Genomic DNA, 16,533 nt, shown 5'->3' on the forward strand with positions numbered 1-16,533 from the left:
TTTCAGGCAGCAGGGATGCAGATAATCAGAAGGAATTTTAAATTCTTTTAGGAGGGGAAAAATAATTTCCGTGAGACACACGATCAAAGATCCTTTCAGTGGAAGCATTTTCTTTGTGAAATGATACAATATCGTTCTCAGATTATTCATGTGTGAATATTTTCAAGCAGCAGTGTGTAATGAATGTATCCTTAGATTTCTCCACTGGTAATGACTGTAGCCCATCAGTAGCAAAGTACCTATTTCTCTGTGAAATAAACAACAGTTTCTACATTTTGGGACAATTTGTATTTTGATGGTTAAAAGACCATAAATGTAAAATATATAATGTAAAATATTCTGCATTTTTATACTGTTAACTGACGCTTTACACAGAACTGGCAGTAGACTTTTTGTCACCTAGTGCAAACTCCATGAATTCAAAATTTTGCCACTCAGTGCAGTCACACCAGCTGCATAATCTCTGGCTATGCATAAATCATTGATTGATTTGTGTTAATTGTGGTATTAATGTAAGTAGTGAGAATCTTTTTAAATCTTGTTATGGATTTCAACAATATTTTTAAAGTAAATATTTTTTAAACTATTGTACGCATGTGTGATGTACATATGACTTTAAATCTGAAGGTAAATTTACAGATCTTGATTATTCTCTTCACATGTAGTTAATTTTGATATGTTTTTTCGTTTTTTAGCATAAAACCTGAACGCTTATATTTAATTTTGTGTTAACATTAAGTGATCAGATTTCTCTGAAGCTACCGGGCAACAACTTGGTTACTAAAAAGAAAACAATTTTTTTAGCATAATCTTATCATTTCAGACAATTAACACTTTAAATGGTTTCTTTCTGTGTTGTTCCTAGTAAGTTGAGTTTAGTCATTAAAAAAGCAAATTTGAATAAAATTGCCACCTATGTGAATTAAACATACCACCCATTCCTGATAAGGACATCTGATTAAATTTTGCTCTATCTTATTTGTGTATTTGGATAGTCTCCCCCTTTTCTTGTATTTCAGATATCTTTTAATACTGTATTAATCCTTAAAAGAATTAGCATTTTAGGAGTTTATTTTAAATGACCTTTTATTAGCACCTAACATTAACATACAGAAAAACAATCAAAACTCAAAACATTAAATAGTTTTTAAAAGTTCAGAGCGTGAGTTCAAACAATCACATCTCACTTCTGCAGCTCACGTGCGTTTGAATTGAGTATTTTCTCTATATCGTCGGTAGAGCAAGTTGCCGATGATATTTATTTGTTACAGTCTCACCCCCCCCCGCTACGAAGACATCCCGGTGAGCAGCCAGAGGAAGAACTGTCTTGTCGGTTCTTTTGCACAGCATTCTCCATTTCCAAGTGGAGTGCTTCTTCGTGAGATTACTCAATGGTCTTGAGATCTGTTCAAAATTAGGAATGCAGCGTCGATACCAGCTGCAAGTCTGAGGGACACTGTACTTGCTTTACATTCTCTGGTGAAGGAATTTGTTGAATGACTTTTACTTTGGCAGGGACTACTTCATTGCAGAACTTAGGATATAATGTCTGAGGTATTTCACTTCAGAACAAGCAAAATGACATTTCTTTCGATTGGTATGAAGCTTGAATTTTAAGAGTCGATGAAACACTAAACGCAAGTTTTTGAGATGCTTCTCAAAAGTAGAATACCGTCGCAATAATACCGTATAATAATACCGTCGCGATAAGTAAGAGTGTTGACATTTAACCCATTCCAGAAAATATCCATTAATCTTTGGAAGGTGGCTGGTGCCGTCTTCAATCCAAAAGCCATCCTGGTGAATCTATAAATCCCAAATTGACATACAAAGGCAGTTTTGTCTTTGTCTGGAGGGTACATCGTAACTTGGTGATGCCATCATTTTAAGTCTATGGTACACATGTATCTAGTTTCCTTTGCATTATGAAGAAGTTCATCCACACGAGGCAGCGGGTATGGATCAGACTTAATCACAGAATTCAGTTTCTTGTAGTCAATACACAATCGAAAGTCACCGTCCGGCTTGGGAACTAAAACAACGGGTGCTGCATATGGTAAATCGCACTCTTCGAATATGCCTGATGTAAGAAGTGCATCGATTTCTTTCTTCAAAATATCCTTTCTTGTTGGAGATAGTCTGTAAGGGGTTGTAGCCATTGAAGGTGAGTCCTCTGTATCAATTCGGTGCTCGATGTAAGGAGTTGGTTCTCCCCCCCCCCGGAGAGAACGTAGTTTCGTATTTTTCTAATAAGGCATTCAATCGTTTTCACTGCTCTGCAGTTAGATTTTCACCTTCGTCTGGACGTAATAAGCAAGGATTTGTTAACATATCACAGGGTTGGACTTGAATTCTTTCAGCAAATGGAAAGTATTTATTTGTATTGTCACCCAAAAAACCACTTTTGCTCACAATTATTTAGAACTACTTCAGCTTCTCCAAGTGGTGTTCGATTACCTGTAGCATCAGGAAGAGCTATCAGTGTCAAGGGGAAGGTCCGTCCTTCAAGGCCAAGTTTCATACAAGTTGTGTAAACATTTTTCGTTCTTTGGCTGCCATCAGCGAGACCAACAGTGCAAGAGGATTTCTCGAACTTTACTCCATCTTCTTTTAAGATTTGGTACATTTTTTTCCCCAGCGATTTAATGACTTGCTCCACTATCCGCACAAACTGTGCCAACTTTTCCATTGATGGAGATATTCATCACTGCAGTTGTCTTAGTGTTGCCTAACTTTTGTATACAAATCTTGTCAAAACGAGCTGAGGCTGAACTCGTGGAGTGCTGGCAATCTGGGCATTTTGATTTAGTAAATCCAACTTTGTCACGGCTATAACAAGAGAGGGTTGGTTTATTTGCTACATTGGTACGCGTCTTCTTCACTGGCGTGGATTTCGGAATGCCACCTTCCGAACTGGAAGTTTTCTTTCGAGTTGATGTGATTGCAACTTTGCTTTGATTATTATATAAACAATCGTAAGTGTCCAACTTTTCCGCTAATTCTGCAGGCAAGTTTAAGTTTGGCGAAATGTCCAGAAAGTGATCTCTTATTTCTTGAGAAACTCTCTTTTTCATTTGGTCAGCTATAATGAGCTGCTTCAAATCATTAAATTTTGTAATATTTAATTCTCTGTGCCAATTTTCAAAATAACTGGTCAGTTTAAATATGAAATCATGCCAAGTACTTTCTGGTTTCTTTCGATGTAGAGCGAACAGTTGTCGGAATTTATCAGCGGTGAGCTTATATCTCTTTAGAAGCATTTCCTTTATCTTTTGGTGATCTCTTGACTCTTCTTCTGGCTCACGAGCAATCAATTTTCCAATTTCTGTTGGTGACGATCCCACTAAATAAAGAACTCAAGTTTCTTCTGGAACCTTTAAAACTTCAGTTGTCTCTCAAAAAGATTTAGGAACAGGGCCATGTCATTATCCTTAGGTAAAATTCTCTCAAGATCCCCATTTTTTTTTTTTTTTTTTTTTTTTTTTTAAATCTCATTAACAGGTGCTGCTGTAGTGGAGAAGGGTGAGTTCTGAACTTGTCTCAAGTGTTCCAATTCATAAGCTTGCTCTTCTTCTTTTTCTTTGGCTAATTCAGCTTGTTTCTCTTTCTCAAGTCTTTCTTCTATTATATTAGTCAACATATTTTTCACTAATTCTTCATCATAATTATCGGATTTCGTTATGAGTTCTTTTAATTGTATCACTTTTAGATTATCTTCCACGACTAAATCCAGTTCAAGGGCAAGAAGTTTTAAATCTTCTTTTCTACCCTTACTCAAAAAGGACATTTTGACTTTTGCAAAATTTAAACACAGTCGTAAAGTCTCAGCTAAAGTTCCCACTATGGTTGTTAAAGCTTGATATTCTAATTTTATACTTGTTTGAATTTTAAATGTATTTTCGTCTTTCAGTCCTTAGATATCGTTGATAATTTTAAGCACTTATGGTCATACAAAGGAAATCAATTTTGCAATAACTTTAAATAAACACTATTGGTTCACAATACTTACAATTCATACATTTTTCAAAACTTATTATCAATTAAAATTTTAATACTACAAATAATCAAATATTATTCAATAGTTTTAAGTCGAGATTACTTATCTGAACTATACCCATCGGGGTAGATGTTAGCAATGCACCTCTCGGGTAAGAAGATCCATTCCTTTCATATAAGGCTGCTATCACACATTCATTTGCTTCGGAAGAACAACTATTTGGAATAATTTTTCTGCTTTGTCACAACAGCTAGTCACCACAGATCATCTTGGAATTAAGACAGGGAAAATGGTTCTCCATTACAAACAAGATAACAGCATTCGAAGCCAACCGCTGATTAGTTGAAAACGAACAACTTGCAGTTTTTTTTGGAAAGGAAGGAAAACGTCACACGTCTTTCTTTCAATAGTAAACCACGCAGAAAAATTGTCCGAAACAGTTGTTCGTGTGAAACAAACGCCGTGTGATATGGGCCTAAGACAACAAAATGGCTATCACAACTATATAAAGTATCCTGAAACGAAATTAAATTTAACTCATTCTGCAACTCTATACTGCGGCCCCACAGTGGGCACCAATTTTCTTTGTATTAATCCTTAAAATAATTAATTAGCATTTTAGGAGTTAATTTTAAATGACCTTCTATTAACACCTAACATTAACATACAGGAAAATGATCAAAACTCAAAATGGAATTAAATATTAAATAGTTTTTAAAAGTTCAGAGTGCGAGTTCAAACAATCACATCTCACTTCTGCAGCTCGCGTGCGTTTGAATTGAGTATTTTCTCTATATCGTCGGTAGAGCGAGTTGCCTATGATATTTATTTGTTACAATACAATATTTTGCTGAATAATTTGTTATCAGATAATTATCCTTTGTCAAAATGTATTCTTTTGGAAGTTAAGTTTGACTTCATTTGCTTACATTCTACAGAATTTTAAAAAAGTCCTTTTTTAAAATTCTGCTCATGATTTAATTTTACTGTCCATTTTCCAAGTATGAAATACAAGTAAATTATAAATCTAGAAATTCTTTTACTAGCCAGTCTTTTTGTGGATCTCGAAAATTCCCTGAAATGAATGTCTAGAAAGAATGATCATTTGATTATTAAATATATTATTAATCACACAAAAAATTTCAATAGCTTTATGGAGCAACATTAATAAAAATTCATGCAACTAAGTATATTTACAGAATGCAAGATATTTTCTTGCGCTTATCCTAAAGTGGAAGTATTACAATGTAAGATACATATAACCAAAGATGTCTGATCACTTCATGTTAGCATTAAGTATCAGTCATAGATATTCTCAGAAATCTTTCTGAGATTTTAATGTATTTTGTTATAAGAATAATTTTCAGTCTTTTATCAAATGGTGTTACGACATTTTATACCATGCTTTGTTTTTTTAACCATTTTGTTAAACCAATGATGAACTAAATGTGGTACTCATGATGTATGACTGTTAATAATAAACAAACGAAAAAAAAAAAGAAAAAGTATCCAGTGTTTTAATACATTATTTACAATTTGTTTACAGTGATATTATTTCTCTTTGCAGTCCATACTACATTGAAAGATAGTATACTGTAGGGAAATGAATATCTTTTGGCTCTCCTTGAATCTATTTAAATAGATATATATTTAAAATGAGGGAATTTGAAATCACTGAAGGCTTAAAGTTTTCTCAAGTTTCTTTTAATATTTGAACATGATTGGTACTCAGAACAAAATCAAACTGCAGTAAAATTGTTTTCAGCTGTATTTTTGTATAAAACAAGTATGGAATCTTCGTATCATTTCAGCCATTTTCTGTATTTTTTCTTTTTCTGGTAATATTGTTAACCTGTAAAGAAATTGCATCAAATGAAAAAAAAAGGCATTCATCATTGAAATTATAATTAAAAATTGGTTAAAAGTTTTGGAAGATTTAAATTTAAGCATATTGTTATTGAAACATTATTCAATCATTTTTAGTCTAATGCATATTTTGTATGTTTTCAATATTTTTAATTCATGGAGGCAGAAAAATCTTATCATGATCTGATGCGATGATGAAATTTTTCTGATCAAAAAATTGCCAGCAAAATTTACTTAGATTAAAAAATCATCTCTAAAAACCGAGTTAATTATTTATACCGAAACACTAGAAGGTTATCTAAGCTTCATTCCAGTTTTGACTTATGGAAGTCTGAGCACTTGTAACCTTCCTTTCCTTCTACAGACCTCTCAGAAGGACTTTTTTCTCAACAGATTTTAAGTTCCCCTCATTCGCAAAGATGCTTTAGTCATAAATATTTATACTTGAGATTTGAACGCATAACTAGTGGCATAGGAATCCATCTGCACCAACCCTCATACCATCCAGTACATCAAAAATTGTCTCGTAAATACAAAGTATGCAAAAATTTCTTTAAAAGAGTGATGCATTAAAATAAGACATCATTATTTATATGCTCTAGCGTGAGATGGTATGGTGATTGAGTTTGAAGGAATTAAAAGTAATGTCTGGGAATTTTTTTAAATATATTGTTGCGTGCGTACGGGTTCGTTATGAAATGAATGCACAAGTCCGATGAAAAATGAAGAAAAATTTATTATTATCACAACAAAAATGCTTAAATTTTCTCAAATTATCATGCAGTATTACATTATCTTGTAATGTTGCGCGCTCCCAACCTGCACGCAACAATAGTGGTGACTGCTATGAACTGGAAAGTACACGAAGTCTTGAGAAGGGTTTAAATCCCTTTTTATTCAACTTTAGAAATTACAAATGCGTGCTCTTGACGCTCACAAACTACGCCGACCCGGCGGTAAAATAAAAATAAGAAACTAAAAATGAATAATAACAAGTAACTACCTACGAGGCTCTCTAAAACGTAACTAACCTAACCACGTTCTAAGATACCGCTGACAATTCAGCAAACTTCTGAATATTACGTTGAAAGATTTAACTATCTACCGAGGCAAGCACACAGGCCGAAACGCGTGGTTCTTCAATTTCTACCTAGCCACCTCCACGCTCGTGAAGCAAGAAAGCACACTTTCGAACTCGTTTCCCTTCTATTTAACTCAGATCTCTTCCGCTGACAATTTTGAATACTTTGCGCGTTCTACTAAAATTTACATACTCTGGCATTGGCAATTCCAGGGGAAAGTAAGGCTAGATAGGAAAGATAGTTTAAACTTAAAATAAATATTAGTTAAAATAAATATAAACCCTACATTTGCCGCTGCCAGAATTTTTTAAACTTGGAAGCAGGTCCTAGAAACGACCTGTTGAAACGTTTCCACAATTCTGAACTAAAATTTAAGAGCCTCGTTTACATAAAAAAAAACTGTTTTCTCACAAAAGGTAGAATAAATTTCTGTAGATACTTATTTAACCCTCTCTTCTTACAGCAACCTTTCCTGGACTTCAGCAATCAATCTCTTCTCTTCCTTCCAGAATCTGGAAGGAATAAGTATCAGTATCTTTCTAAATACATTATAATTTACACTTTCTTGACACTGAATAAGTTTTTGCTTTTGATCGATTTATTTTTCTTAGTTACTGCTTAATTCACATTCATTCAAGTATTCAAACATGAATTTAACTTTACCCTGGCTCTCCACCATGTGTGGTGTCAAACGGGAAGATTCGTGTTTTAGTATTGCAACACTTCCCCTAACCACAATGATTTGTTAGAATTCAACGACCAAAATAGACACACCTTACTCGACATTTTAAAACTCGATGAGCTATTTTAACATTCTTAAAATTCAAGTGAAGGTGGAGAACCCTACAAAACACATTCATTTTAAATTCCCCCTCATTCATCTTTAGACATGCAGGCTTTCGCTCTAAAGCATGATTTTATCTACAATTTAATACTTAAATTTGAATTCATTTCTTTTGAGCATTTACTTTTAGCATCTAAAATTTTATGCTCCTAGACTAAATTCTACTTTTACATAACTTTCAAGTATTTACGTATATTTACAAAATTCTAATCCATATCATTTTTACAATTTACCATAAAATGAATAAGAGAAAAATAAACTTTTACTTTACGCATTCTTCGCCAAGCTGGCGGCACTGAAACTAAATTTCTTATTAATACAAGAATACGAAGTTATTTTTATCTTCGGCCAAATTTTGGCTTTAACATAACAGAATTAGTCTTTCGACCAACAAAAACTGCTTGTTCTTAGATTTTATACTTAAAGAAAATAATACTTTTGCCTTAGCTAAATAAAGTAAAACAAAACTTATTCTCAACCGAGACAAATTGACTTCCGTCAAAACATAGAACTTCGTATTTACGCATAACATTTCGGAACAAAAGAAAAAAATTTTATAGATTTTAACTTATCTTTGAGTTTTCGATGATTGGAACTCGGACATCCTCTTCTGGCAGAACTGCTCCCACGATATGGAATTCATCAACGTCAGTCGTCTCCTTTGTGTCCGTCGAGTGTCGTCCATGTTGATATTTCTTTTTCGCCCTCTGCATGCTGGCCTCTTGGAGTGGTAGTCGTCGGGTTGCTGTCTTTTCTGTTTTGCCCCTGGACAGCTGGTCTTGGCGTCCTCCGGTCTGGAATCATGCTTGAATTTCTTCTGTTGGTGGTGGTCTTTTCGTTCTTCCTGCTGTCTTTTCGTTCTCGGGAACGGCGGCCTTGTTTGCACCTGCCACTCTGGCTCTGGAAGCGTTTTCCTCGATGCAGAATTTCTACTGCGATACGTTGTAACTGGTGTTTTCCTCTTTACCAAATCTTCTTTACGCGGCGGCGTTGCTTTCTTGTATTTCTTAAATGCTGGAGTCTGAAAGTTTTCATTTCTTCTTTTCGGTACCGTCGCATGACTTGTAGCAGGGCTAGGTTTCTCTTCAGTTCTCTGCTTCTTGGGTGGTGGAGCGGGTGACGTTACTTCTGGACCTTCTACTTCTTTTACGCTTGAGTCCTGCAAGAAACTTTTAAGGATTTCAAAATCATTTTGATTATAATATTTTTTTCACCTGGTCGGGACTTGCTTTACAGATTTCCCCTCTCTCGTTCTTAAGGTACAATACGACTCCCTTGATTTCCTGAATTACACATGGGCCTTCAAATTTTGGAACTAACTTTGCAGTAAAATTGTCTGGGGCACTTGATAAAGAAAATTTCCGCTTCAACACTTTATCCCCAACTTTAAGATCTGCTTCACGGCGTTTTCTAACATAGTATAATTTTTGTCTATTTCTTGCCGTATCCGAGCTTTTAACCGCCTGGTCAATGAGTTTCTGTACATCGTTTTGTTTGAATTCTTGCTCTCTTTGTTGCACAAAGAATAATTTATCTAGTGGCGTAATGAACTTCCTTCCTAAAAATAATTCTGCTGGAGTTTTTCCCATAATATCGTCATTTGCCGTTCTGAAAGCATAAGCTAACTCATTTATGTAGCCATCCCAGCGCTTGTGATGTGTGCTAACATAACTTCGAATTATTTTTACAGTATTTTTATTAACTCTTTCTGCTATGTTTGCCTGTGGTCTATACGGAACCATTTTGATATAGCGTATACCAAGTCCAGTGCAAATATTTTCAAATATTTGGCTAACGAATTGTTTACCGTTATCGCTAATAACTTTTATCGGTGCACCGTATTTTAAAATGTATCTGTGTATGAATGCATCTGCGACTGTTTTGGCTGACGCGCGTTTAAGTGGAACAATTTTTGTCCATTTTGAAAAATGATCTGCAATTACTAAAAGAAAACGATTTTTATTTAACTCACTCTGGGGGAAAGGACCAAGAAGATCTATGCCTAAAATTTCATTCGGAAATGTAGCGCAAATGCTATTTAAGTACCCGGCCGGGCTGTAATTAATATCATTTATTAACTGACATTGACTGCAGGACCTGACATACGCATTTACTATTTTGTATAATTGCGGGAAATATACCGCCTCGCGTACCCTTTTTAAAGTCTTTCTCACCCCTAAATGACCCGCTGTTTTCGCCTGGTGTAATTCCTCAAAATGCTTAATCGAAGCGAGGCTGGGATGACTGGTTTGTACTCGAGATTTTCGTTTGTTGTTTTCGTATAAACGGTCCTTCAAATATGCATAGATACTTCCAAATTCAGGATCATCTTTCAATTCAGCAATAATTGTTTCTCTAGACTCTAAAATTTTTGAAGTCAACACAGCGTATTTAAGTTCATTACCTTCATCGTCCAGTTTTATACGAGAAAGTGCGTCAGCTACATTGTTTTCCTTACCCGGTTTATATTTGATTATTAGATTATATTCTTGGAGTTTTAAAGCCCATCTTATTAACCTGGGCGTTAGGTTTTCCCCTAGTAAAGTCTACCAACAGCCGCATGATCCGAAAAGACTGTTACTGGCGCTTTGCCGAAATAAACTCGAAATTTGTGTACAGCCATTAATACGGCTAATGTTTCTCTTTCTGTAGCTGTATAATTCCTTTGTGTAGGGTTAAACGTTTTACTAAAAAATGCCAAAGGATGGCCATTTTGCATGCGAACAGCACCTACAGCATAGTCCGACGCATCTGCAGCAATTTCTAGGTTTTCGTCCCTCTCCGGGAATTTCAAAACAGGGGCACTGATGAGCGCTTCTTTTAACCTTTCAAATGCGGTATTTGCGTCTGCTGTCCACGTGAATTTACTCTTCTTTCTTTTAATTACTAACAACGGTTCAACAATGTTCGCAAAATCTTTTATGAACGACCGATAATAAGAACATAACCCAAGGAAAGAAGAAATTTTCTTGGCGGTGTTGGGAGGTGGGAAATTCTTGAAGGTTTTTATTTTTGAATCTTGAGTTTCTATACCCTTTTGCGAAATTTTATAACCCAGATATTTAAGTTCTTTAGTTGCGAACTTGCATTTTGAGGCGTTAATTGTAAGACTGGCCTCTTTTAATAATTTAAAAACTTCTTCTAGGTCTTTAATATGTTGTTCCAACGTACTACTTGTTATAATTATATCATCTAGATAGATTAAAGTCGATTTTCCTAGGACAGGCTTTAGAACAATGTCCATAGCTCTCTGGAATGTTGACGGGGCCCCACACAACCCAAAGGGCATGCGTAAAAATGCATAAGTGCCCGATTTTGTTATAAACGCGGTTTTATGTATGTCTTCGGGTCTCATAGCTATTTGATAGTAGCCAGACGTTAAGTCCAACGTAGTCATGTACCTTGTAGATTTAATCTTTCTAATAATTTCCTCTATAACCGGCAAAGGATAAACTGGGAATTTAGTAACACTATTAAGTTTTCTGTAATCGATAGCAAACCTCCAAGCCCTTTTATCCGAAGGAGAAAACTCGTTCTTTTTCCTACATAGTACGACTGGACTCGCGTACTCACTATTTATGGGCGTTATTATTTGGTTCTTTAACATTTCCTGAATGTGTTCTTCTATGATTTGCTCTTTCTGTTTATCATAGCGGTAAGGTTTAGTCCTACAGGGTTTGTCGGCAGTTAACTGTATCTCATGCGTAACTATTTGACAATTACCAGGCCGTTCTGAAAACAAGTTTGAAAAGGTACTCACCACTTGCTGGATGGCTTGGCTTTCATGGTCATTCAAATGGCTAAGGTCGATTTGCGGTTGTTCCACTAGTTCCACCACCCTCCGTTCCATCTCCAGCACAATAGAACTTTCCTGAAAATTCAGTTTGCCTTTCGCGGCCTTTAAAAACTCCATACCTAAAATAAGTGGACTTTGCAAGTTTTTTACTGCAAAAATTAATACTTTAAGGCTCTCGTTTTGAACCTGTATTTTTAAAGATAATTTTCCAATACAGTGACTAGTTTGTCCTTGCCCTGCTATTATTTCTGTGTTTTTATTTTTAAATAATCGTATCCTATTAAAATTCTTTTTAAAAAAAATATCACTCATAAAATTACCTTCTGCTCCTTTATCGATGAGGGCTTCTACTGGTACATCGCAACCAAGACTTGTATAATTGGTAATTGTAGTTTTTTTACGATGACCGTATTTAAGTATCTTCTTGAGGGTTTTTTCAAAACTTCCGGGGTCTGGACCCTCGCTTGTACAGGCACCTCTACTCGTTTAAAGCTTTCCTTTCAACTTCTGCCTCCTGGGTACGCGGACGGTTGTTTTCAAATTTCCCTTTTGGGCCTTGACCTTCGAGCTTCGATGAGTTAGCTTGATAGCTCTTTCCCCCATAAGAGCGGTTTGCATTTCTCGTCTGCTCATTTGAAAATTGCCTTCGGATACTTTGAGAATACGATGCCCCTCTAGCTTTTTCCGCTATTCTGCGATTTTGGAACTTGACCGCCAATTCGAAGAGCTCCTGCAATGTGCTTGGGTTTCTAATTTCGAAGTAATCTTGAACAGCAGGTAGCAATCTTGGTAAGATTATTTCAATTTATCTCCGCGTCGGGTTTCTTCCCATACAGCATATCCGTCAGCTTAATTTTTCTCAGAATAAAATCCGTCAACTCTTCTATATTCCGTTGATAAAAACTATATAGTTCGGCTTCTAGCCTTCCTCGGTCTTTCACTATGGGGTAGGCCTTTAATAACGATTTTTTGAAATTTTCAAATGTATATGTCTGGCCTCCGAATTCCCCTAATAAAAATTTGCCTATATTCTTCCACCATAGCGAGGCCTATCCTCTTAGTGCAGATGTGGCGATGGCAACTTTTTGTCTTTCAGGCACAGGGTAGAGCTGGAAGTGATTTTCGAAGCCTTCTAGAAATATCGCCACCGAATTTTTTCCGTCGAAATTGACGTTTGGCTTTGATTGATGCTCTCATCGTCTGGACCAGGTATCCAAATCCTTCCAATTGGCTTGCCATTTCTTGTTGTTGTCCATCAGCTTCCATCCAGTTTTCGGCCATTTCAGTTCGACAAGTGTTCGGGCGCCAATGTACTGCGGCCCCGCAGTGGGCACCAATTTTCTTTTTATTAATCCATAAAATAATTAATTAGCATTTTAGGAGTTAATTTTAAATGACCTTCTATTAACACCTAACATTAACATACAGGAAAATGGTCAAAACTCAAAATGGAATTAAATATTAAATAGTTTTTAAAAGTTCAGAGTGCGAGTTCAAACAATCACATCTCACTTCTGCAGCTCGCGTGCGTTTGAATTGAGTATTTTCTCTATATCGTCGGTAGAGCGAGTTGCCTATGATATTTATTTGTTACAATACAATATTTTGCTGAATAATTTGTTATCAGATAATTATCCTTTGTCAAAATGTATTCTTTTGGAAGTTAAGTTTGACTCCATTTGCTTACATTCTACAGAATTTTAAAAAAGTCCTTTTTTAAAATTCTCCTCATGATTTAATTTTACTTTCCATTTTCCAAGTATGAAATACAAGTAAATTATAAATCTAGAAATTCTTTTACTAGCCAGTCTTTTTGTGGATCTCGAAAATTCCTTGAAATGAATGTCTAGAAAGAATGATCATTTGATTATTAAATATATTTTTGATCACACAAAAAATTTCAATAGCTTTATGGAGCAACATTAATAAAAATTCATGCAACTAAGTATATTTACAGAATGCAAGATATTTTCTTGCGCTTATCCTAAAGTGGAAGTATTACAATGTAAGATACATATAACCAAAGATGTCTGATCACTTCATGTTAGCATTAAGTATCAGTCATAGATATTCTCAGAAATCTTTCTGAGATTTTAATGTATTTTGTTATAAGAATAATTTTCAGTCTTTTATCAAATGGTGTTACGACATTTTATACCATGCTTTGTTTTTTTAACCATTTTGTTAAACCAATGATGAACTAAATGTGGTACTCATGATGTATGACTGTTAATAATAAACAAACGAAAAAAAAAAAGAAAAAGTATCCAGTGTTTTAATACATTATTTACAATTTGTTTACACTGATATTATTTCTCTTTGCAGTCCATACTACATTGAAAAGATAGTATACTGTAGGGAAATGAATATCTTTTGGCTCTCCTTGAATCTATTTAAATAGATATATATTTAAAATGAGGGAATTTGAAATCACTGAAGGTTTAAAGTTTTCTCAAGTTTCTTTTAATATTTGAACATGATTGGTACTCAGAACAAAATCAAACTGCAGTAAAATTGTTTTCAGCTGTATTTTTGTATAAAACAAGTATGGAATCTTCGTATCATTTCAGCCATTTTCTGTATTTTTTCTTTTTCTGGTAATATTGTTAACCTGTAAAAAAATTGCATCAAATGAAAAAAAAAGGCATTCATCATTGAAATTATAATTAAAAATTGGTTAAAAGTTTTGGAAGATTTAAATTTAAGCATATTGTTATTGAAACATTATTCAATCATTTTTAGTCTAATGCATATTTTGTATGTTTTCAATATTTTTAATTCATGGAGGCAGAAAAATCTTATCATGATCTGATGCGATGATGAAATTTTTCTGATCAAAAAATTGCCAGCAAAATTTACTTAGATCAAAAAATCATCTCTAAAAACCGAGTTAATTATTTATACCGAAACACTAGAAGGTTATCTAAGCTTCATTCCAGTTTTGACTTATGGAAGTCTGAGCACTTGTAACCTTCCTTTCCTTCTACAGACCTCTCAGAAGGACTTTTTTCTCAACAGATTTTAAGTTCCCCTCATTCGCAAAGATGCTTTAGTCATAAATATTTATACTTGAGATTTGAACGCATAACTAGTGGCATAGGAATCCATCTGCACCAACCCTCATACCATCCAGTACATCAAAAATTGTCTCGTAAATACAAAGTATGCAAAAATTTCTTTAAAAGAGTGATGCATTAAAATAAGACATCATTATTTATATGCTCTAGCGTGAGATGGTATGGTGATTGAGTTTGAAGGAATTAAAAGTAATGTCTGGGAATTTTTTTAAATATATTGTTGCGTGCGTACGGGTTCGTTATGAAATGAATGCACAAGTCCGATGAAAAATGAAGAAAAATTTATTATTATCACAACAAAAATGCTTAAATTTTCTCAAATTATCATGCAGTATTACAATATCTTGTAATGTTGCGCGCTCCCAACCTACACGCAACAATAGTGGTGACTGCTATGAACTGGAAATTACACGAAGTCTTGAGAAGGGTTTTAATCCCTTTTTATTCAACTTTAGAAATTACAAATGCGTGCTCTTGATGCTCACAAACTACGCCGACCCGGCGGTAAAATAAAAATAAGAAACTAAAAATGAATAATAACAAGTGACTACCTACGAGACTCTCTAAAACGTAACTAACCTAACCACGTTCTAAGATACCGCTGAGATTTCAGCAAACTTCTGAATATTACGTTAAAAGATTTAACTATCTACCGAGGCAAGCACACAGGCCGATACGCGTGGTTCTTCAATTTCTACCTTGCCACCTCCACGCTCGTGACGCAAGAAAGCACACTTTCGAACTTGTTTCCCTTCTATCTAACTCAGATTTCTTCCGCTGACAATTTTGAATACTTTGCGCGTTCTACTAAAATTTACATACTCTGGCATTGGCAATTCCAGGGGAAAGTAAGGCTTGACAGGAAAGATAGTTTAAACTTAAAACAAATGTTAGTTAAAATAAATATAAACCCTACAATCTCACAGTAGTTATCTTTTAATTACTCAAATGTCCAAGAGAACGTAATTCAAAACAGCTAAATAAAGCTAATCCGCGAATTCGCTACAATCAACAACAGCAGTTTTCTAAACAACACCAAACTAAACAACTACTACAAACTTCGAAATCGAGTGAATGGTTAGGCGGCATTTAGTATGCTCTGCTACTTTAACCGTCTCTATTGGAGATATGCCCTAAGGCGTTGGGAAGAATTAAAAATTAAGGTGATTTACACCGCACCGTCAAAGGTGTAGCAGGAACATGTGCTAATGCACGTGAGTTGGTCAAGTAGGCTTTGGAGAAGGAGGGTTCAAGCATCTGGCCGCCGTAAAAGCTGTGATGTATCTTCACTAGTTGAAGAAAGATGATACGTCGAGGCCAGTCACGTAGGTGGTCACCCACCCAAGTACTGATCCCGAGCTCTGCTGCTGTAAACAGGGGAACCTGTGTGTTGAAAAAGTGAAAAGAAATCGTAAACATACTGAAATTCCCTCAAATGCTTCTAAGCTGGTGATTACTCTTCACTTTCAGCAAATCTCATCAGTGTCATGGCTGCTTTGAACCCGGCAGTAAACTTCTCAGCCGTGGTTTTTGCAGCACGGATCTTCTCAACATTCTTGACTATACTGTTCAGAAACTTTTTGATTTTAGGATCTTGAATCCAGTCTATGACTTCATTGTACTCTTTGGGTGGGTTTTCCAATTTCTTCTTTATTACTGTAGAGAGGTTTCATGTGGGTTTTACTGCTGTCTTCCTCTGCTTCGATGAATTTCGGAAAATCTGCCGGAGTAGGGATCTTGGCTGCTGGCTTCGTCTGCTGCTTCTTTGCTTCATATCGCTTCTTGTACACGGGGCAACCCCTGTATGAACTTACATGCGGTAGTGAGCAGAAGATGCACTTAGGTTTTTTCTTCTGGCTTTAGAGAGCATT

The 16,533-nt window shown here is 35.2% G+C and overlaps 2 protein-coding genes across 7 annotated transcripts in view; one reads left to right on the forward strand and one right to left on the reverse strand.

The window, feature by feature from the left end:
* mus201 (rad2 superfamily protein mus201) overlaps positions 1-16,533 on the forward strand; it is a 69,663-nt gene that overhangs the window by 32,685 nt on the left and 20,445 nt on the right. The gene's annotated exons all lie outside the window — the stretch shown is intronic.
* The window catches only part of LOC118182824 (alanine aminotransferase 2-like), a 122,494-nt gene continuing 119,799 nt past the window's right edge, over positions 13,839-16,533 (reverse strand). For all 6 annotated transcript variants that reach the window (XM_085813295.1, XM_085813292.1, XM_085813294.1 and 3 more), the window contains one exon: positions 13,839-14,196. In XM_085813295.1, the coding sequence (XP_085669421.1) occupies positions 14,106-14,196 (91 nt within the window). In that variant the 3' untranslated portion in view covers positions 13,839-14,105. The remainder of the gene's footprint in view (positions 14,197-16,533) is intronic.

This window comes from Stegodyphus dumicola, chromosome 3, assembly GCF_044657685.1.
Source record: "Stegodyphus dumicola isolate Sdum_Otavi_A_Nest chromosome 3, ASM4465768v1".
NCBI classification, from domain to species: Eukaryota; Metazoa; Arthropoda; class Arachnida; order Araneae; family Eresidae; genus Stegodyphus; species Stegodyphus dumicola.